The 22,362-nt window shown below is 44.7% G+C and overlaps 1 protein-coding gene across 1 annotated transcript; it reads left to right on the top strand.

Annotated features, from left to right (window-relative positions):
* The first annotated feature begins 13,209 nt into the window (after positions 1-13,209).
* On the top strand, positions 13,210-20,445 carry LOC127006213 (oxidoreductase NAD-binding domain-containing protein 1-like). Its single transcript, XM_050875808.1, has 6 exons — positions 13,210-13,448; positions 14,145-14,378; positions 17,368-17,509; positions 18,011-18,283; positions 18,885-18,978; positions 19,542-20,445. Exons 1-6 carry the CDS (start codon positions 13,387-13,389, stop codon positions 19,709-19,711), a joined length of 975 nt encoding a protein of 324 aa, XP_050731765.1. The 5' UTR covers positions 13,210-13,386; the 3' UTR covers positions 19,712-20,445.
* Positions 20,446-22,362: the final 1,917 nt, after the last annotated feature.

Raw genomic sequence — 22,362 nt, 5'->3', positions numbered from 1 at the left:
AGGAAGAGGAGGAGGAGGAGGAGGAGGAGGAGGAGGAGGAGGAGGAGGAGCACAATGAAGGGGCTGTCTCTCACACTTTTATCAAGGGGAATAAGAGGAAGAAAAAAAGATACAGAGAGAGAGAGAGAGAGAGAGAGAGAGAGAGAGAGAGAGAGAGAGAGAGAGAGAGAGAGAGAGAGAGAGAGAGAGAGAGAGAGAGAGTGTTCCTGCCCCTGGGCACTTATATCTCTTTCATTATAACAGTCTAATTGCTGTTGTTGCTTTCTTTACAGATTCGTGTTCGGCGAATCCTCGAACCTTCTCGTGAACACCATCCGGTTTAGTCAACACTCGCGTCAAGTTTTCCACAGAAGGGACTTAATGTTTGTGGGACGGCGAGCGTCCTGACCCTCCGTATCCGCGGGGCCTGGGCCAGTAATTAAGTGGGGTTACGCTACTGATTTGGCGGCGCGAATGTGTGTGTGTCTCAAGAACTCTCAGTCATTACCAACGCAGACCATCGGCAGCTTCTAAAGTCCAGTAATTCCCAAAGTGGGCGCCACCGACCCTCTGAGGGCGGTGGAAAGATCTGGGGGGGGTAAGGAAAAAGGGGGGTCAGTGGGGCGGCTGGGTAGCATTATAGTCCGACACAAATATGAAATCAGTCTGGGTGGGGCCCGAACCCCTTCACAGCCCCGCCGCACCACCCCTAGTACATCACGCTCTCCCTCATATGGCATCTGCGTACTATTTAGAACTGTGTATCAGATATTCTCTATACATAACATCTGGATCTGGATCTGGATGATAATGCGCAGGGCACCTCTCAGGTGCATAACACGCATAAAATTTGATTTGATTTAAGATTTGGCGGCGCTATGACCAGGTAAAACCCCGAGCGGGCCCCGCCCAAACTGACTTCATAGCTGATGTATAATATGTATAATACATGTTTGTATTAAACCTTGTTTTCAATTTGCAGCTTACCAAATAACGAGAAAGAGGTGTGCATTCACATGTGTGTGGGGGGGAAGGGGTGGGGGGGGGCTAGGAACTCACCTGAGAGCCAAGGTGGTGCCTGCCTGGAAAAGTTTGGGAACCACTTCTTTTTTTTCTCTCTTTCCCACCTTCGTTGTATCCCAAGCGCTTCCTAAGTTGTCAGTCAAAAACATTGGCAGCTTCTAATTTAGTTAATTTTCGCTTCGTTGTATTTTAAGAACTGTCATTTCCAACTTAAGAACCAACGGTAACTTCTTAACTGTTTCGATCCGCCTTCGTTGCGTTCCAAGCTCCTTTTCTGTATGTATTGTCAGTCATTACCAACTCAAAACCATCGGTAGCTTCTGAAGTGTTCCCGCCTTCGTCGTGTTCCAAACTCTCCCTCACAAGAGTTTCAGTCATTACCAACTCAAAACCATCGGCAGCTTCTGAAGTGTTCCCGCCTTCGTCGTGTTCCAAACTCTCCCTCACAAGAGTTTCAGTCATTACCAACGCAAAAACATCGGCAGCTTCTAAAGTGTTCCCGCCTTCGTCGTGTTTCAAACTCTCTAAGTGTTCCCGCCTTCGTCGTGTTGCAAACTCTCCCTCACAAGAGTTTCAGTCATTACCAACGCAAAAACATCGGCAGCTTCTGAAGTGTTCCCGCCTTCGTCGTGTTCCAAACTCTCCCTCACAAGAGTTTCAGTCATTACCAACGCAAAACTGAAGTGTTCCCGCCTTCGTCGTGTTGCAAACTCTCCCTCACAAGAGTTTCAGTCATTACCAACGCAAAAACATCGGCAGCTTCTGAAGTGTTCCCGCCTTCGTCGTGTTGCAAACTCTCCCTCACAAGAGTTTCAGTCATTACCAACGCAAAAACATCGGCAGCTTCTGAAGTGTTCCCGCCTTCGTCGTGTTCCAAACTCTCCCTCACAAGAGTTTCAGTCATTACAAACGCAAAAACATCGGCAGCTTCTTAACTGTTTCCCGCCTTCGTGGTATGCCAAACTTTCCCTCACCATATTAAGAGCTGTCATTCAGTACCACCGCACGCACACACGCACACACTTAAAATGATGGAGCTACAAAGTATATGCCATTCCCACATCTCTCGGTCCACAATTATTATCATTATTATTATCATCATCATTTAGCAGCCTCTTTCAACACACTCTTTTGCTAATTAGACTCAAATTCATGACGTATTTAAAAAAACTTAATGAACCGACGCCGACTCGAATGCTGAAAGGACGCGATGAGGGGGGCAACATGGCGGCCGGACCAGGGAGGGCGGGAGAGAGGGCAAACAGGACGTGTGGCCGCTGCGTCGCTCTGATCATCAACCTATGCTTGTATCGGTGCTGCCAGGCGATCGGTGCCACGCCCATGTTGTTTCCTGCTTCATTCAGCGGCCCTCGCCACCGCCACAACACCAGACAAACAGAAATAAAGACGTGAGGAGCCATGTTGACATCGCTCCCTCGCGCTGTCCAACCCGCTGCCCGTGGACAAGCGGGTCAGTGTTACCAAGGTTCAGCTGAATTAACCCGCGGACTGACACGCATGAAATAGCCCAAAGCAGCCCAACACGGAAATAACGTTGACCTGCGTTCTGGAAAAGCAGCTTAACCGTTACTGTGGTGAACTTTGAGGAAATTAGTTTATAAGATAACGATAATTGGAAGTGTACTAGAGATATGAAATACTAATGGCCCAAAAATCAATCACAGCTCAGGCCTAAGAGACGGAGATGAGCACCGAGGCCACGCGTGGCTATAGCATATGCCCCCAACTTTACCTTCACCCCAAACCTGGAACCCGCGACTCACCTCTGGAAACCGCGGAAGCTCACGAGAAATGGCCCAATAACGGGGGGTAAATATGAGCCCTGCGTCCCTTTTTCAATGTGTTTGTTTGAGATGGAATTTTTTTTTCTATTTTAGCCTAAATTATTAATACGTAGTCCGTTTTTAAATATAAGTGATGAATATTTGTTTGAGATTAAGAATGCGTGGATTTTATTATGATTTTTGAGCCTAAATCATTAACACGCAGCCGTTTCTCAATGTTTGTTTTCCCTTGTTGTTGTTGTTTTTATTTGTAGGCTAAATCATTAATTAATACCTAGTCCGTTTTTAAATATGTATAACTGATGTTTGTTTGAGATTTAGAGTATCTGTTTTCTATTGTTTTTTTAGGCCAAAATCATTAATACGTGGCCTGTTTTTAAGTATATTATTGATGTTTGTTTAAAATTAAAAATGTCTTTTATTTTTTTTATGTCATTATTTTGCGTTAGAAGCATAAATTATTAGCATGTGTCGTCTATTCATTACGAGTTAATTTATGTGACAATATGACAAACAGAACTTGAAATGTACTAGCAACATGAAATACCTACTAATAACCCCAAAAAAACAATCACAGCTCAGGGGCTCAAGAGACGAAGATGAGCACCGAGGCCACGCGCAGCTATTGCGTATACCCGCACCACAACTCCAGGGCCCAAGAGACGGAGCTGAGCACCGAGGTCACGCGCAGCTATAGCCTATACCCACACCACAGCTCAGAGGCCTATGAGACGGAGTTGAGCACCGAGGCCATGCGCAGCTATTGCGTATACCCGCACCACAGCTCCAAGGCCCAAGAGACGGAGCTGAGCACCGAGGCCACGCGCAGCCATAGGGTATGACCCCAACTTACCAAGTATGAGAATCTCCACAAATATACGCGCAAAGTCACAGAACCACGCTGATGCCAAACAGTTCCCCTTAAGAGCTTGTCGGTGGCACTACCATGCACTCTGTCTTAAACGTGTTGATTGTCTTATTGACAATATCGTGCTTGGCAGCATACGCCTCACACACTCCAATAAGGTCCTGCAGAGCCTCTGGTGTGGGTGCCAGCAGCACCATGTCATCTGCATAATTCAGTGAGTTGATGCACTTATGCAAGTGGTAGCCAGTAGCTACCTGTGTCAAGCAGGGCGGCACTGAGATCATATGTGTAGACATTATACAGGTTACCGAATACCATTCGCTAACTCAAATGGCAGCGAGACGACAGCCCCTCATTATGCTGTAACTCCCTGGGTAGTGAACCAGAACATTAAAACTTGGCAATGTACCCAGGTGTTCCCCTTACGAGCAGGTTATTGAACAGCGTCCAGTAGTTCTCTGTTAAAGGCCTTGCCGGCATCCAGGAAGCAAAAGTAGACAAGCCCCTGGAAGTGTAGTACTCAATGATATTCTGCAACGTCCACACACGCATATCAGTGCCGTGCCACATTTTATAATTGAACTGATTGTCCAGTGCGTACAGGTAGCTTTCCAGAGGGTGCAGCTCTGCCTTCTCAATCACTTTGGACAAGGCAATCACTCATAGTTAGTCTATAGTTTGGTAGAGTTGGCAGGTTCTTTATCTTGCTGTTTAGTAGTCGTAATACTATTATCATCGCCAAGACCTGACAGGGTATATAGCTACTGTGGGCATGGGCAGGCACTGATAAAGCAGCAGAGGCCAGGCCAGAGGGTGCACACTTGGAGGGGCCAGAAGGTGCACACTTAAGGCGCCAGAGGGTGCACACTTGAAGGCGCCAGAGTGTTGCGTTGGAGATGATATTTCAGTTTTTCTTTCAATTTTTTCCCTTTGATTAAACAATGAGCACGTATCCATGACCTACTTCCACAGCCCCTCCTTTAGGTCCTGACCCTCCAAAACACCTTCCTGTCCTTCCCATAGCCCCTCAACCTTCCATACAACCCTCAACCCCACTACGACCTCAACTACTCCCAGAACCCCTCCATTGAACGCTTTCCCACAACCCTTAACCTTTTAACCTCCCTACAACCACTTACGACCCCTTCACGACCTCTGATAGTTGACCTGTCCTTCCCATAGACCCTCAACCTTCCATACAACCCTCAACCCCACTACGACTTCAACTACTCCCAGAACCCCTCCACTGAACGCTTCCCCACAACCCTTATCTAACCTTTTAACCTCCCTACAACCACTCACGACCCCTTCACGACCTCTCCCTTCATTTCCAACCCCCCTCTACCCCTCAGTCTACCCCAATCCCACCACGACCTCAACGACTCTTATAACAACTCCATGAAACGCTTTCTCACAACCTCTAACCCCTTTTTCTTAACTAACCCCATACAACCCCCATCACGACCCCTTCATCAACCCCAGCCACTCTTGGAACCCCTTACAACCCCAACCCCTAATCCTTTTCATTTCCCTACAACCCCCCTCCACAACCCCTTCACGACCCATCCCTTCACCCCTAACGCTCCCAACCCCTCATGCAACCCCATTTTCCTTCCCCAACCCCTCCTCCTCCCCAAGCCAAATAAATTCCCCCACTAACCCATAAACACAAAATTCTGGCGCGAAAAATGTAAACAAACAACGTCATCAACCTCAGCCAATCAGCGGTCGCCCTCCAGATGACGTCACGGCCCCGGTAGCCTATCATTACACGCGTTATTAAAGGGGGTAATAACGCGTGCTTCCTATTGGCTGAGGGCCGTGCGGAGGGGAGGTTCTGATTGGTTCATTCAAACGGCGCCGGCCAGTCTAAATTTAGCTGGTCCCTGCCATTGACTTGAAAAAAGAAATTATTGGGAAAAGTATGAGACCAAATAGCTAAGTAAATGAATCGAAATTGAGATTGAAAGATTAGGAACAATAGATGATAGAAAGTGTTGATAAAGGAGTGTATAAAGGATTGAATAGACTGAATGAAGGAAAAAGAATCGCAAGAAATCTACTCGTAAAAATGAGATAAAAATAAAATAAATGTATCAGAAAAGACAGAAAAATTAAAGGAACAATAGATGATAGAAAGTGTTGATAAAGGAATGTATAAAGGATTGAATAGACTGAATGAAAGAAAAAGAATCGCAAGAAATCTAAAAATGAGATAAAAATAAAATAAATGTATCAGAAGACAGAAAAATTAAAGGAACAATAGATGATAGAAAGTGTTGATAAAGGAGAATATAAACGACTGAATGGACGGAATAAAGGAGATTTAGTCGGAAAGAAAGAAAAAAATGAACAAATAAGGAAATAAATGAATCAAAATTGAGATGGAAAAAAATAAAGAAACAGATGAAAGAAACTGTTGAGAGAAGAATGTATAAATGAATGAACAGACGGAACAAACTAAAATAAAAAGGAAAATAGATAAAAACATGACCGCATAAAAAACAAAAGAAAAAATCAAGATAGACAGTATAAATGAGTATTAGATATGAGACTGTTTTGGTAAATGAATTAATAAAGAACTAACCAAAAAACAAAAGATGAATCAGAATGTAAACAGGTCGATACAAAGGAATAATGGATCACATGAATTGTTGATAAATTATTGTAGAAAGGAATGAGGAAGCAGAATAAAGGAAAATAAAGGAAAAGAACGGGAGAATACGTTCAGATAAAAAAACTAATGAATCAGAATTGAGATAGATCGATACAAAGGAACAATAGACGGTGGAAAAAGTTGACAGAAAGATGTAGACAGGAATGAGTAGACGGGATAAAGGAATATAAAAAGGGAAAAAAACGGAAAATTAGACCAAATCAGGAAAACAAATGAATCAGAATTGAGATAAATCGATACAAAGGAACAATAGATGGTGGAAAAAGTTGACAGAAAGATGTAGACAGGAATAAATAGACGGAATAAAGGAACATAAAAAGGGAAAAAAGCAGAAAAATTAAACCAAATCAGGAAAACAACTGAATCAGAATTGAGATAAATCGATACAAAGGAACGATAGATGATGTAAACTGTTAACAGCTTATGGAATAGACGAAATAAACGAAAGGTAAGAGGAATGACTGAAGGATAGAGGAAAAGAAAGCACGATCAAATAATTATAAGAAGAGTTAAAGGAAAGGATAAAAAAACGGAAAACAAAGGAATCATTCACAAAAAACAAAGAGAGAGAGAGAGAGAGCTCTAGGTGTTCATACCTGTGCTAATTGACATGAGTGTGACAGGTGTGTGCGTGTGTGTGTGTGTGTGTGTGTGTGTGTGTGTGTGTGTGTGTGTGTTGGGGTCACCTACCAGCAGGCGTAAGTAGCACACACACACACACACACACACACACACACACACACACACACACACACACACACAGAGCTTACCATTGGGGGCAAAAGTGAGCGTGCTCCTCTCCTTATTGGATGTTCCGGGGGAAGATGGGAGGGGAGGGGAGGGGAGGGGAAGGGGGAGGGAGGGGAGGCATCTGAGAGCTAACGACCTTATTACAAGCTCTTCCTTTCGCCTTCCTCGGCCATTCCCTTACCCCCATTTTACAAGCCCTCCTTTCTTCTGCCATTCCCTTACCCATTCTTATAAGCTCTCCCTTCCTCGGCCATTCCCTTACGCCCATAGTACAAGTTCTTCCCTCAGACATTCACTTACCCCTTACTTCAAGCTATCCCCTCCTCGGCCATTCCCTTACGCCCATATCACAAGTTCTTCCTTTCTCGACCATTCCCTTACGCCCCTATTACAAGCTCTCCCTTCTTCGGTCATTCCCTTACGTCCCTATTACAAGCTCTCCCTTCTTCGGTCATTCCCTTACGCCCCTATTACAAGCTCTCCCTTCTGCGGTCATTCCCTTACGCCCATATCACAAGTTCTTCCTTTCTCGACCATTCCCTTACGCCCCTATTACAAGCTCTCCCTTCCTCGGTCATTCCCATAAGCCCGTATGACAAACTCTCCCTTCCTCGGTCATTCCCATAAGCCCGTATGACAAGTTCTCCCTTCCTCGACCATTCCTCAACAAGTATATTACAAGCTCTTCCTTTCACCATACTAGACCATTCCCTTGAAATCAGTTGCACCACTGTCAGACAGCCAGACGCCATTCCCTACTTCATTTGTTTTGGTGGAATTTCCGTTTCCATTTCACTTTATCATAACATTCTCTCTCTCTCTCTCTCTCTCTCTCTCTCTCTCAGACCCACTTCTTCGGGTTTATGGTTACATCCTAGTGATCTAATACGTTCTTTTTTCCCAGTAATAGTAAGACACAAGTGTGCAGAGAAAAAGTAACAGAAGGTGAAGTCAGCGGAATACTATAACGAAGGCGGAAAACGGTCAACAGAAGCCGCCGTTGTTTTGTGCGTAGGTAATGACTCGCGCCAGATTTCTTAAACATCGCAGCAACGTGGCTAGTTTGGCTTTTTAATTACATTTTTGGGACGGAGAATGTTTGGATTTTCACAACTGAGTCGACATTTCACAAACCCATTAGTAAGAAGTGATATAAAAATCAACAAACCCAACTAACCACGCCTTCAAAAGAGAGTCAAAAAAGACAAACCAGCCACAGCGAAGGTTAAGAACAGTTCAGAGCATTGTTTCTTAACCTGGGGGGGTCCCAACACCCACAGGGACTGCTGGGAAATGCTGCGCGCCGGTACAACAGCAGTGTTCATTGTAAAGGACACAAAAGTATCAAAGGGATACTTTTAGACGAAAATTTCCATCTTTATTCGGCAAACTTTAACATTATTTTTAACTGTTTTAGTAGATTTTAGCAAGGTGATAAGGGCTCAACTGCCATGTTTTGGTGGACAATCTGCGTCACTAAGCTTAAGGGGCTATTACACTAGGCAAATTTTCCGTGGATCTTCAGTCAAACCACGATTACTGCTGGCGTGGTTCTCATTTGTTTCTTGTTATCGCTGCTGATGGTGATGGTGAGTAATACCGTCGTCCTTCAGTGAAATCTACCGTAGCTTTGGAAGATCGTGGACACGTCAGAAAACCACGGAAATATGAGAACCACGCCAGCGGAAATCGTGGTTTGACTGAAGATCCACGGAAAATTTGCCCAGTGTAATAGCCCCTTATTAGAGGTACTACGTGTCCTTACCCTGTAGCCGCTGTAACTACGTGCTAGCCAGAGTCAGGGCTGATGGGCTGTCTAGACCTCGCTACAGGCTTAGAGGGTGCCAATGTTACTGGCCTTTTATCATTATTATTATTATTATTATTATTATTATTATTATTATTATTATTATTATTATTATTATTATTATTATTATTTTCATTCCCAATCTTATTCTTATTCTGATTATTATTATCCTCATTATTTTTATTATTATTTATTATTACTATTATTATTACTATTATTAATATTGTTACGATTTTTTTATAATACACTAAAATTCTTGACAGATTATTCGCCTTATTGGTATTTCCGTTTCCCATCTCTCTCTCTCTCTCTCTCTCTCTCTCTCTCTCTCTCTCTTTCAGTTGAAGCGTTTCTTTCTATTTTTCTTTCTTTTTATTCATTTCCTTTTCTTTCTCCGTTTTTTGCACTTCTCAGGCATTTCCGACTTTTTCCTGGTCACTCATCTTCCACTTAACAATAATTGCTCTCTCTCTCCCTCTCCCTCTCTCTCTCTCTCTCTCTCTCTCTCTCTCTCTCTCTCTCTCTCTGATACATATTCATACAGGCTGACACAGTTAGTACTCGGCAGGGGGTGGTGGTGGTGGTGATGGCGGTGGTGGCGGTGATGGAGTAGGTGATGGTGGTGGTCATGCATATTACATTAGCTGAAAACGAGGGATTGCAGAAGGAGGAGGAGGAGGAGGAGGAGGAGGAGTGGGTTAGGAGGAAACATGGAAACAAGGAGACTGGGCCAATATTCTCTCTGTTGACTCTCACAACAAAAGGAGACTATATATAATTTTTTTTATTGTCGGGTTATCAGGAGTGTTTTTTACGTCCATAGTGCAGAAGAACCAGCGTTGCCAAACTGTCGTACACTGAACATTACATTTACCATTTTTAGCCTCCCAAGATTGTCGTAACCGCACAAATATCGATAGAAAATTAAAGTTATCGTTAAAACGGTAAAATATAGATTGTTTTTCGTTCTTTTTGCTAGAGTCATCGGTCAGAAAGTACGAAAATGCAATGCGATAAGTACGGTAATTTGGCAACGCTGAAAAGAACCCTTGTCAAACTATCACCAGGCTCTACCCATTCTCACGTTCTCACTTTTGACTCACAACAAATATTTCTGAAGGTCAAAAAGGACACTAGAGTTTGTTTATTTTTTTATAGTCTGGTTCTCAGGAGTGGTTTTAACGTCCATAGTGCAGAAGAAGCCTTGTCAAACTATCACCAGGCTCGTTACACTACCCATGGAAATACTAACACAGCCTCTATGAAAGCCTTATCAAATGAAGGAGTATGATGTCGGTATTCTTAAACGCTCACTTCTCACATCAACGCTTTCCTTAGGTCGAAAAGGAGATTAATCGGGTTCTTGGGAGTGTTTTTTCAGGTTCATGGTACAGAAGAAGGGTCAGACTACCACCAGGGCCATATAACTCCCCCTGGAAATACCCCAAACTCCTACGAAAGCCTTGTCCAATACATGTACTTGGGCGGCGAAGTGTTAAGAATACGGGTTTGAAGCTAAGTGGGTCCTGTGGCTGAACCGCGTCAGGGACCTGCAGAAGTCGCTGAAGAACTCTGAATGGACGTAAGAGATCATTCCTTTCACTCCTGACGCAACGATGTAGTGGTCAGTGCGATTCTGGAAGGCGCTGATCGTGTTCCCACTAAATTTGTCAGCAGGAAGCTTGTTGCAGTGGCTGATGATTCGGTACGAGAAAACTCCCGGGACGGTATAAGACACTTTTGGTTCTCACATCAACTATTTCTAAAGGTCAAAGAAGGGGTCAGTGGGGTTCTAATGAGTGTTTCTTTAGGTTCACGGTACAGAGGAAGGGTCAAACTACCACTAGGGTCATAAAACTACTACTGGAAATGCCCCAAATTCTTACGAAAGCCTTGTCAAATATGTGAACTTAGGCGCCGAAACGTCTAGTAATACCCCCTCCCCTCCCCCCCCCGATGTCTGTACTGCATCAATCAATCAGTCAATGGGGCCATACGCCGTGGGGGGGATGGGCGTTGCCTCTCCCATCATGCAAAGTTATCCCAGGGGGTCCTTCGAGCAAGTCACCATGCAGGCTGCCTTGTGCCTCCCCACACCGAACACCTCATGGCAATACAGCACCACCTCGCTTGCCCTGGTGGACCGTTATTTGTAGTTTTGCGGTTAATCTGGAGCGAAAAAAAAACAAAAGCGGAGTGAGCGATGTTACTGAGGTTGTTGAGGTATTCGAAGACCTTGTCGGGCACCATGTGGTTGTCTTTTATCTAACGTCAAGAGGTTCAGTCGCTTGAGGTGTTCAAATGGGTGTCCCTTCAACGATGCTGTCATTTTTGTGGCACGTCGCTGATTCAATTTCAGTAGTAGTAGTAGTAGTAGTAGTAGTAGTAGGGGAAAATGGAGGAGAAAGAGTAGGAAAAAAAAAAGAGGAAGATAAGAGAGGAAACATTATACAGATGCCCAGACCACACATAACCAGCGGTCTAGACTAGATGGTCAGTCCTTAATCAACATGAGTCAGACGCCACCAAAACTTTGCCTCCTGCCCCAGCAAATACTGAGATGGAGGAAGTGGCGGTCGAATTTATTTTTAAATGAGTCAGTTGTGCTGCACTGGGCCACTGAAGGTTAAGTTGGGGTCATACTCTATAGCTGCCTCGTACAGGTCTACCGTCCTCTTGCAGACTCCTATGTTCTTATGTTCTTATGTGGCAGCGGTGCTCATCTCCGTCACATTGGCCCTTGAATCTGTAGTAGGTGAGACGTTAACCCGTACGCTGCGATTGGCACAAATTTGCCCTTCACTGGTAGCCTGGTAACATATACTCCCAGGGCTTTCTCTGCCTCTGTGGTGGATAGTGGAGTGTTTGCCATGTGGTATTGGTATGCTGGATATCCTCTCCCAAGGTGCAGGACTTTAAATTTTTCTTCATTGAATTGTAGCACCCACTTTTGTTTCATTCCTGTAGCTTGGTGATGTCTTCTTGTATGAAATCCGCAGTCAGGGGGTTAAATACTCATGACTCCGGGACAGGCATTGACACAGGGCCAGTATTTTTTTTTTTTCAGTAAAGGAAACAGCTCAACGGCAAAAAAAAAAAAAAAAAAAAACAATACTGAAGAAAAGCCCACAAATCGCTCCTCCTATATGAGTCCCCTAATAACATAGTGTACCAAGCGTCTTTCTATATGTGGCGCTTGGTACACTATATATATGTTACTTAAGACCCGTATTCTCAAACTTTTCGGCGCCCAATTACACATATTTTACAAGGCTTTCGGAGGCATTTCGGGCATTTTCAGGGGTAGTTTAATGGCCCTGGTGGTTGTTTAACTCTTCTTCCGTACCATGAATGTGAAAAAATCCTCGTGAAAGCCCGATTAATCTCCATTTTGACCTTTGAAAATAGTTAATGTGCGGGGTGGAAGCGTTTGAGAATACCGCCCTTAGTAAGTGCCTCATATGACACCCACAGTTTTACCCATTTATCGACACAGTTCGGAAGGGAGGATGAACAGCTGGGTGAACTGCACACACTGACTGCCCGGGCTGGGATTCGAAACTATGCCTGCGGATTCTTAGCTAGCCACACTAACCACTGAACGACGGAGCAACTGAGTGAAGGAGTTTGTTTCATTATCTTGCCGCAACGTTGATGAAAAAAAGACTTTGGTGCAGTCTGATTTTGTTTGTTTGAATTTAAGTTTAGACCCAATATTTCTCGTCCGCGTCGATTACAAACGGTACTGACTTCTCCACACTCGTAAAGCCATTAGTACTTTGAGAGAGAGAGAGAGAGAGAGAGAGAGAGAGAGAGAGAGAGAGAGAGAGAGACTGGGGCCTCCATAAACACTAATACTTCTACTACAACTAATAATAAAAATAATAATAATAATAATAATAATAATAATAATAATAATAATAATAATAATAATAATGTTAAAATAATAACGGCAATAATAATAATAATAATAATAATAGAAAGTAAAAGTTTAGATAAGTTACCCTTTAAAATACAGCGGAATCATTCGTCAAGGCATAGCTCAAAGGGGAAACTCGTCTATTTCTTCTACATCACTAAACATACCACACTCTTCTTAGCCATAACACAGAAACACATAAGTAATAAACATATAGGTAGACTTCAATGCAATATAATTCTCTAGTCGGTCAAACAATGCCTTAGTAATATCCTAGAGAGGTAAAACAAGTCCTTCTCACAAAGCCCAAGACCAGGACCAAGCCAACTCCTCGACCAACCCGCGGGACTGTTTCTGTGTTTACATTCTGAGTATTACATCACGTGTTGTGTGTGTTGGTGTGTGTGTGTTGCGGGGCCTGGAGTGCTGCTAGGGGTGTTGAGAGAGGCCTCCTGACTGTGTGTGTGTGTGTGTTTGTTAGAGAGAGAGAGAGAGAGAGAGAGAGAGAGAGAGAGAGAGAGGTGTTAGTGTGTGTGTGTGTGTGTGTGTGTGTTCACCATGAGGGTATTACTGAGGGGTTTCCGGTCGCCCTTCCCTGCTACCTACAAATTTATAGCAAGGTAAGTGTGTGTGTGTGTGTGTAGCTTAGGTGGTCAATTATTGTGTTTAAGCTTCATTTAAAGTCTAAGCTTTCGATAGGAGAGTATTTTTCCACAACTATGAGAGTAGAAATTGAGATGAGTCCTCAAAAAAATTAGGAAGGTGGACTGAAGCATACTTTTATATATATATATATATATATATATATATATATATATATATATATATATATATATATATATATATATATATATATATATATATATATATATATATATATATATATATATATATATATAACTTTGTAGAATGAAAGGCTGTCACCTCAGCCATAATACAGATAATGGTGCATTGTGAATCGTATCACAAGTAATTATCAAAAGTAGATAAACTTGAGGAACCTAACCAAACCTAACCTAGATTACTAGTAGTAGCGGTAGTAAACAGACACCCTCGTCATAGACCGATAGGTCTTCTGGTGTCTGTTCTTCCTATGTATTCCTATGTATAACCTCCTAACAGGAGCTTTTCTACCCTCAACCCACCCTTACCTGAAACAAACTGAGACAATTATGATATGAGAGGCATTAGTAAACTGTGTGGGATCCTCCTTCCAAAATATCTTTCTATCTTTTGATCTGAAAATACTTGTGCCACTTGAACATGAAAGGTAAAACAAACCCAATGATGACCTCCTACCCTCTCCTTCCTCACAGAACCATGACCACCAAGCCAACACCAGAGTCCCCACCACCACCACTGCCATCAGACGGGGCACAGGCAGTGTCGGAGGGGCGGGGGGGCAAGCATCTCAAGATCACCGCTCAGCAATCCCGGCAGCCTGTGACTGCCGCAGCAACAGTCACAGCACTGCGCCAGGCCTCCCCGAGTGTGCGCTGCATCACCCTGACTGTCCATGACCCTACTGTGACGTTCAAGGCGGGGCAATGGTAAGTGTGGGGCAGGGTAGGGGAGGGCTGGGCAGGGTGAGAAGGGGCAGGACTGGGCATGGTGAGGTGGGAAATATAGATTCTTTTTTCTTACAGTAAAGGAAGCAGCTCAAGGGTAAATACAAATGAAAACAGAAATGCCCACTAAGCACTGCTCCTATTTGCTTTGACCTATTTTTTAAGATTATTAATATTACTGACCACCCTCTTTACAACGCCTTTCCAGTTTATTTTCAGTCTATTCACCACACACGCCATAGTTTACAATTCAGTGACTGTGCTCCTCAACCATTTTTTTGTACAACTAACCAATATTTCCATTCATTTATCCCCAATATGATTTAAATATGGAATGTATTTTCAGTTACGACTCTTTTCGTATTGACATTGATAAGCTTAACCCGGTAGCAGCAGGGATCATGTTTCTTAATGGTCCCTCTAAGCGAGAAAAATGAGAAAATATCATCACTCACACAAACCATTTCATAATATATATCAAAGCATTTGTGATCAGTTTATGTATCATCTATTTTGGGGGGGTTTAAATCATGGCACAAATTTGGCCCGTCGCTGCTACACGGTAAAGCCACAAATTTGGCCCGGCGCTGCTACCGGGTTAAAGCAAAATCAGCACCCACCTGTCAACTCATTAGGTATTGTTTTTGTCACCACCTTTTTTATTCTCCTTACTTTATCGTCACTCACTTTTCAAATTCGTGTCTGCTCATTAAGGGGACTGTTTAACCCGGTAGCAGCGACGGGCCAAATTTGTGGCTTTACCGTGTACCAGCGATGGGCCAAATTTCTCCCATGATATAAACCTCCCAAAATAGATGATGCATAAACTGATCACACATGCGTTGATATATATTATGAAATGGTTTGCGTGAGTGATGATTCTTTCTCATCATTTTACTTAGAGGGGCCTTTAACCTAACCTAACCTAACCTAACCTAACCTAACCTAACCTAAGTAACATGACCGCCGCAGCTACCAGGTTAAGTCTTTATCATTTTTATTTTCCCCTGATGCCCTTTCATGGATCAATAATCATCATCATCATCGCTTAACGTCCATTTATTCCCGATGGTGGGGTTGGACGGGATATGAGCTTCCTCCACTGTTGCCGGTCCATAGCCATTTCTTCCGTGATGTTCAGCCTCCACATATCTTCCTCCACCACCTTTCTCCACGTCTTCCTTGGCCATAACAATAATAATAATAATAATAATAATAATAATAACAATAAGTGTTGGTAATGGGGAATGTTCAATTATACATACACAGCATAATTACCAAACTATCCCCTTTTGTAATGTCTTAATACACCATTCCTAAGAGCGTTCAAGTCATAGGAAGGAGGAAATACAGACGAAGGAAAGCTGTTTGGGTTGGGAAAGGTTCAAGATTGTATGAGCTATCTATTGCATACATCAATCGCTCGCACAGAGATGGTTGTCTGAATGTTAAATATAACCCAGTAATCTCAGATCCTTAACCTGGTACCAGCGACGGGCCAAATTTGTGGCTGTACCATGTACCAGCGACGGGCCAAATTTGTGGCTTTACCATGTACCAGCGACGGGCCAAGTTTGTGGCTTTACCGTGTACCAGCGATGGGCCAAGTTTGTGGCTTTACCGTGTAGCAGCGACGGGCCAAGTTTTTGCCATGATATAAACCCCCCAAAAATAGTTGATGCATAAACTGATCACAAATGCGTTGATACACATTATGAAATGGTTTGCGTAAGTGATGATTTTTTCTCATTATTCTCGCTTTGAGGGTTCTTCAAGAAACATGATCCCCGCAGCTACCAGGTTAAGGCTTTCACAACAACTGTTTCCCAAGGCCGCAAAGGAGATGCGTCGGTTTTCAAGTGTTTTTTTTTCACATTCATGGTGCAGAAACCTTGTCAAACTAATATCACTAGACTCACAAAACTATACCTAATAACAATCTCTATGAAAACCTTATCGAATGTGGGTGTGTGAGTCCCAAAATGTTTGAGAGTATGAGCCTTAGCAATACCTAGAGAAAGTTACATGTGGAATTAATGTTATGGATTGTATAGAACGTTAGAATGTTTGACTATATATTTATTTCTATATTTACATGTATTTTTTGGTATCTAGTAGGCTATACGTATATGGTATTTTCTATATATTACTTTTGTCTGTATTTTCTTTGTTTTGATGTTTGTTTACTTATTCTTTTCTCTCCTTCCTCTTTCTAACCACCCCCTCCTATCACCATTTCCCCTCCACTACCACACTTTCTCCCCAACCTTCTTCCCCCACCCCCCATCTACCTCCCTTTCCTCCTCAACCCCTCCCCTCCTCCTTACCATCTCCCTCCCTTATTCCTCCTCTCCCAACCCTGTCCCCTTCCCTCCCTTCCCCTTCCCCTCTCCAAACCCCTTCGCTACCCCTTCTCTTCCCTACCAACCCCCTCCCGCTAATTCCTTACCCCTCTCTATCTCCCCTTCCTCTCCCAACCCCCTCCCTCTATTTCCCCTTCCTCTCCCAACCCCCTCCTGTTCCTTCCCCTTTCTCTTCTCCCTCTTCCTTTCCCCTTACCTCCCTCCCTTTCCCATCTCTCTCCCCTTCCTTCCCTTTTCCTTCTCCTAACCCCATCACTACACCATTTCCATCAACCCCCTTCCCCCTCCATCTCTCTTCTTCCTCCTCCCCTCCACATCCCTTCTCTTCCACCCCCCCAACCCTCCTTCCTCTTTCCACCTCTTCCCCTCCCCATACCCCCTCCTCACCTCCACTTTCTCCCTATCCCCTTCTCTCTTCCCCCTCCACCCCCATACCCTCCTTTCTCCCCCCTCCATTCCCTTTCCCCTCCTCCCTCCTCCCCCCTCCTCGTCTCTTCTCCCATACATTCTCTCTTGTCTTCCCCCTCCATCCCCTTCCTCCTCCTCTGCCTGCCATTCCCCTTCCCCCTCCTCCTCCCCCTCCTCCCCTCCCTTCCCCCAACACACAGGGTAGATCTGTTCATCCCCGGGCAGGAGGTGGTGGGGGGTTTCTCCATGGCCTCCCCCCCCTCCCAGCTGGCCGGGGAGGGGGTGATGGTGTTGGGGGTGAAGTACTCCAAGTGGCCCCCCGCGCGATGGGTCCATGAAGAGGTGAGTGGGGGGAGGGGGAGGTTAAGGGAGGAAGAGGGAGTGGGGTGATGGGGTGAGGAGGAAGAGTGGGGAAGGAGGGGTTGGGTGTGAGGGTAAGGAAGGAAGATGGGGTGGGGGTAGGGGAGGTTGAGAGGAGGAAGAAGAGTTGATAGGGGAGAGGGGATGGAGAGAGAGAGAGAGAGAGAGAAGAGGTGGGGTTATGGGGGGGGGAAGAGGAGACAGAGGAGGGGGGTTGGGTGGGGATGGGGGGGAAAGGGAGGACGGAGAGGAAAAGTGGTGGAGGGGAGGGAAAGGAAAACGGGGGGGGGGGGGGTAGGAGGAAGGGGAAGGTATTATTAACATTATTATTATTATTGTTATTATTATTATTATTATTATTATTATTATTGATGTCACTAATATATTATCTCTCTCTCTCTCTCTCTCTCTCTCTCTCTCTCTCTCTCTCTCTCTCTCTCTCTCTCTCTCTCTCTCTCTCTCTCTCTCTCTTCCCCATCCCAGTGTGAGGTGGGGGCCGAGGTGGCAATACGAGTGGGGGGGGACTTCCACTACCCACCCCCGCCACACTCACCCCCCTCACCCCAACAGCAAGAAGAGGGGGTCATTGGAGGGGAAGACCTACCCCCCTACCCCCTCCTCTTGGTGGGGGGCGGGGTGGGGGTGAATCCTCTGGCCTCCATACTGCTGCAGCTGGGTAGGGGGGAGGGGGCGGGGAGGGGGGTTGAGGGGGTGTTTCTCTACTCCGCAAGATCATATGAAGAGCTTTTGTATAAGGTATGTATATGTGTGTGTATGTATGTATGTGTGCGTGTGTGTGTGGGGGGGGGGGGGGGGGTTGTGTGTCGGTGGAGAGAGGGAAGATTGTATATATGTGTGTGTGTGTGTGGGGGGGGGGGGGGGGAGGGTTGTGTGTCGGTGGAGAGGGAAGATTGTATATATATGTGTGTGTGTGTGTGTGTGTGTGTGATCCTTCCTTCCTGCCTTTCCTTCTTTATTTACTGTTTCCTTCCTTCCTTAATTACTTCGTCTTTCCTTCCCTTCTATTTCCTTCCCTTCCTTTCTTTCTCCCTTTCCCTTCCCAACTCTTCCTTTCGCTTCTTCCCTTTCCCTTGCCTTCTCTTCCCTTCTTTTCTCTTTCCTTCCCTTTCTTTCTCTTCCTTTTCCCTTCTCTTCCCTTCCCTTTTCTCCCCTCCCCTTCTCCTCCTTTCGTTTCTCGACTTCCCCTCTCCCATTCCTTCTCTTCCCTTTTCTTTCCCAATCTATCATTCTACTACTACTACTACTATTACGACTACTACCACAACGTAATCTTTCTTCCTATCCATAACTACTTTTACTACCACCACTACTACTACTACTACTACTACTCTTGCAGGAGGAGATGAACGCAGTAGCCGAGAATATAAAGAACCTCGAGATACGATATTTTACCACAAGAGAACCTCCGCCTGATCCATCCTTAGCCACCTGTGAGTGTGTGTGTGTGTGTGTGTGTGTGTGTGTGTGTGAATGAGTGGATTTTATAATGTAATGCCTGGCTTATTTTATTTTTCCTCTCTCTCTCTCTCTCTCTCTCTCTCTCTCTCTCTGCTTGTCTGTATGTCTCTCTCTCAACAAACCCCCCCCCAACCTCACCCCATCCCCCTCCCCTAACACCTCAAAAATCCCCCCTCCATCCCCTTTCCCCAACCTTTCAAACCCCAATCAACCCTCTTCTTCACAACCTCTCCAATCCCCTCTTCCCCACCTACAACCTTCTCTACACTCCCCACAGCCACCCTACCTCTTCTTCCCCCACACAACCCCAACCCCCTCTCACCCCACCTTTTCCCCCCCAAACCCTTCAACCTCCCCCCACTCTTTCACCCCTTAACCGGTTAGCCCCCCTTCATTCCTCCTATAACCCCTCCCCACCTTCCCGTAAAACCCCTTCCCTCTCTCTGTCCCACCCTTCCCAACCCCGAACCCCTTTGTCACTCCCCCCTTCCCCCTACACTCCCCCTCTCATCCCCTCCTTCCCCTGCCCCTCCAGACGGCCGCATCAGCCCCCAGGCCCTGACACAAGCTGCCCGGGCCCTGACGCACCCCCACCCCCCCCTGTGCTACCTCTGCGGCCCGCCCCCCATGATCGAGGACATCTGTCAGCACCTCGTGGCCGCTGGCGTACCCCGGGGGAGGGTCCTGTACGAGAAGTGGTGGTGATGATGGTGATGGTGGTGGTGATAATGAGTTTTTTTTTTTTTTTTTTTTATTATGATTTTTTTTGCTTTGTCTGATTATTATTGTTTTTCTTGTTTTTTTTTTTCTCTTAGTTGTTTATTTTGTTTATTTTCTCTATTATTTTTGTTTATTTTATGCTATGATTGTTGTTGTTAATGTTTTTTTATGACGATCAGTGAGTTCTTCTTTTTCGTCTTTCTTCTTCTTTGGTGATATTTTTTTTATTTTGGTGCGTATTTTTTTGGTTATTTTGTCTTATTACTTGTTTTTTGTGGTTGTTATTGTTTTGGTGAGGATGGCTTCTTTTTCTTCTTCCTCTTCTTCGTCTTTTTTCTTCTCTATATCCTTCTTTTCTTTCATATCTTCCACTTTTTTCCGTTTTTCTTCTTCTTCCTCGTGTTTCTCTCTATTCTCTTCCTCTTTTTTTATTTGTCCATCGTTTTCTTCCTATTCTGAACTGTCATTTAGTTTTGTCTTTCATTATTAGTCTCCAGTTTCCCATTTTTTTCATTCTTTTCAATTATTTTCTTTTTTTACTTTCTGATCATTATTATTATTATTATTATTATTATTATTATTATTATTATTATTATTATTTTTTGTGTATTTCACTTATTTAAACCTATTTATTGTATGGTAATTCTTGCTGAAACGGGTTATTTTAATTCAATTTGTAAATACTGTAATTATCATAGAAATACAACGAGTGAAATAAATCCGTCTTCTCTTATTAGTACCCTTGACATCAGTGGTTCCGAAACACTTAGAGGCCGGCCCCCCCCTGGCTCCCTCCTCTTGCTGGGTATATGGTTATGCTGCAAACTGAAAATAAGATTGAACACATGTTTTAAGGCGTTCGTGTTCCTGTAGCTTTGCCTTGTGTTAGTGGCAGGATTTGTCACTCAGATTTTGTTATAAATTACTCCTAATGCCATCCTGCCCCCCTACCGCCCCCACCTCCCCCCGATCTTTCCACCGCCCACTGCTTTAGATAATAGTAATATAGTAATAATAGCAGTCACACCGGCGTAGGCATTGGCGGATCCCAGGGGGGGGGCCAGGGTGTCCCCCCCCCCATGATCTTGAGCGGATACAGGAAAACTAGCTCAAAAACACGCTGCGGCTATAACAACAAAACTCTAATGCTAATGCCCCTTCCACCCGCAAAGATCCTGGCATCAGACCCCCCAAAAATTTTTCCCTGGATCCGCGCCTGGGCGTGGACCGTGAAAGGCACACAAAAGAACAGCCTCCCACACTCCAGGCAGGACAGGCAGCCAGGCAGATGGGAGGGCACTTGAAGGCCAGAGGCTGGATGTTCTCACTTATAATAGCACAGTGTACACGTCAGGTTCACAGTAAGCTCACGCACACCTTCAGGCGCAGTATGGCCGCTGGCACACGAGCGATTTGTGGTCGCCACGCCGTGACGACACGCAGTAGCGGGGATGTGGCTTCCCCATAGGCGTACCCTTCTCATCGGGGGGGAGGGAGTAAATTAAAACAATTTCATATATATATATATATATATATATATATATATATATATATATATATATATATATATATATATATATAAGCGGTGGCTGAGTAATTACCGTGCGGGCCCCGCATTCACCGCGCCATGGACGACGTTGGTTCGAATCCGCCCGCTACCACCTTGGATTTTTCAGTTACCGCCGAGTGGCCTAAGACTACCCACATGCTGTCCTGAAGAAGTGTTACGTAAAGCCTTAAATATCAAAGTGAACTAAATAATGATTATGGGCAATACTTTTAATGTAATACTAAATACATAATGGATGTTACTGAAATATACCACTCTAGGGCCGGATTTGGCTCACGAGCCGCCATGGTTCAATAGTCCTGTTGAGCTGCTACGATGGCTACTCTGTCCGAAAAATCTTTGTCTGCCCATATCTAGGGGGCTGCAGCCCCACCAGCCACCCCGGCTCAGATTTTGTAAAAACAAAAAGTTAGCGTATTAATCATTCCTAATACCATCCTGCCGCCCCCCTTTTCCTCACCAGGAGTATTTATACGACAGGCGGGCTAGGGTATAGTACCAGGGTGCAGTGTCAACTGAAGAGTCTTTTGATCTAGGCACCCCTCAAGGTGGAGTCCTCAGCCCCATGTTATTCAATATCTTTATGGATAAGATTGCCCGGCACTCCTTTCCTCGGGGCACTGAAATTGTCATTTATGCCGACGACATCCTCATTCAGTGTGATTCCCCTGGAGCCCTGACCACAGCCCTGCAGCACCTTGAGGACCTTTGTATACATATGGGTCTGGTTGTCAATGCCTCAAAAACTAAATATCAGTCGAGTCTCGAAATATATCGTTCACCGAGCATTAACACTGTCACATTAAGCCGAGTAGAATGTTATAAGTATCTAGGAGTGCAACTTAGTTTTAAGAAGTATACCCATTGCGTTGACTATTTACGCAATCTCTGTCTGCCTCGCCTTGCCCCATTACGAGTATTAGCAAATCGGGGTCATGATGTACGTAGGACTTCCCATTCTCAGGATGTTCTATATCTCTGTCATCCGGCCTCTGATTGATTATGCTGCACCAGTTCTGGTGCGTTGTAGCCCTTCCCAGCTGAAGCCCTTGGAGCTCATACAAAA

Source organism: Eriocheir sinensis, chromosome 32 (genome assembly GCF_024679095.1).
Source record: "Eriocheir sinensis breed Jianghai 21 chromosome 32, ASM2467909v1, whole genome shotgun sequence".
Lineage (NCBI taxonomy): Eukaryota > Metazoa > Arthropoda > Malacostraca > Decapoda > Varunidae > Eriocheir > Eriocheir sinensis.
The sequence above is the reverse complement of the archived record's forward strand: the minus strand, read 5'-3'. Positions and strand labels throughout refer to the sequence as shown.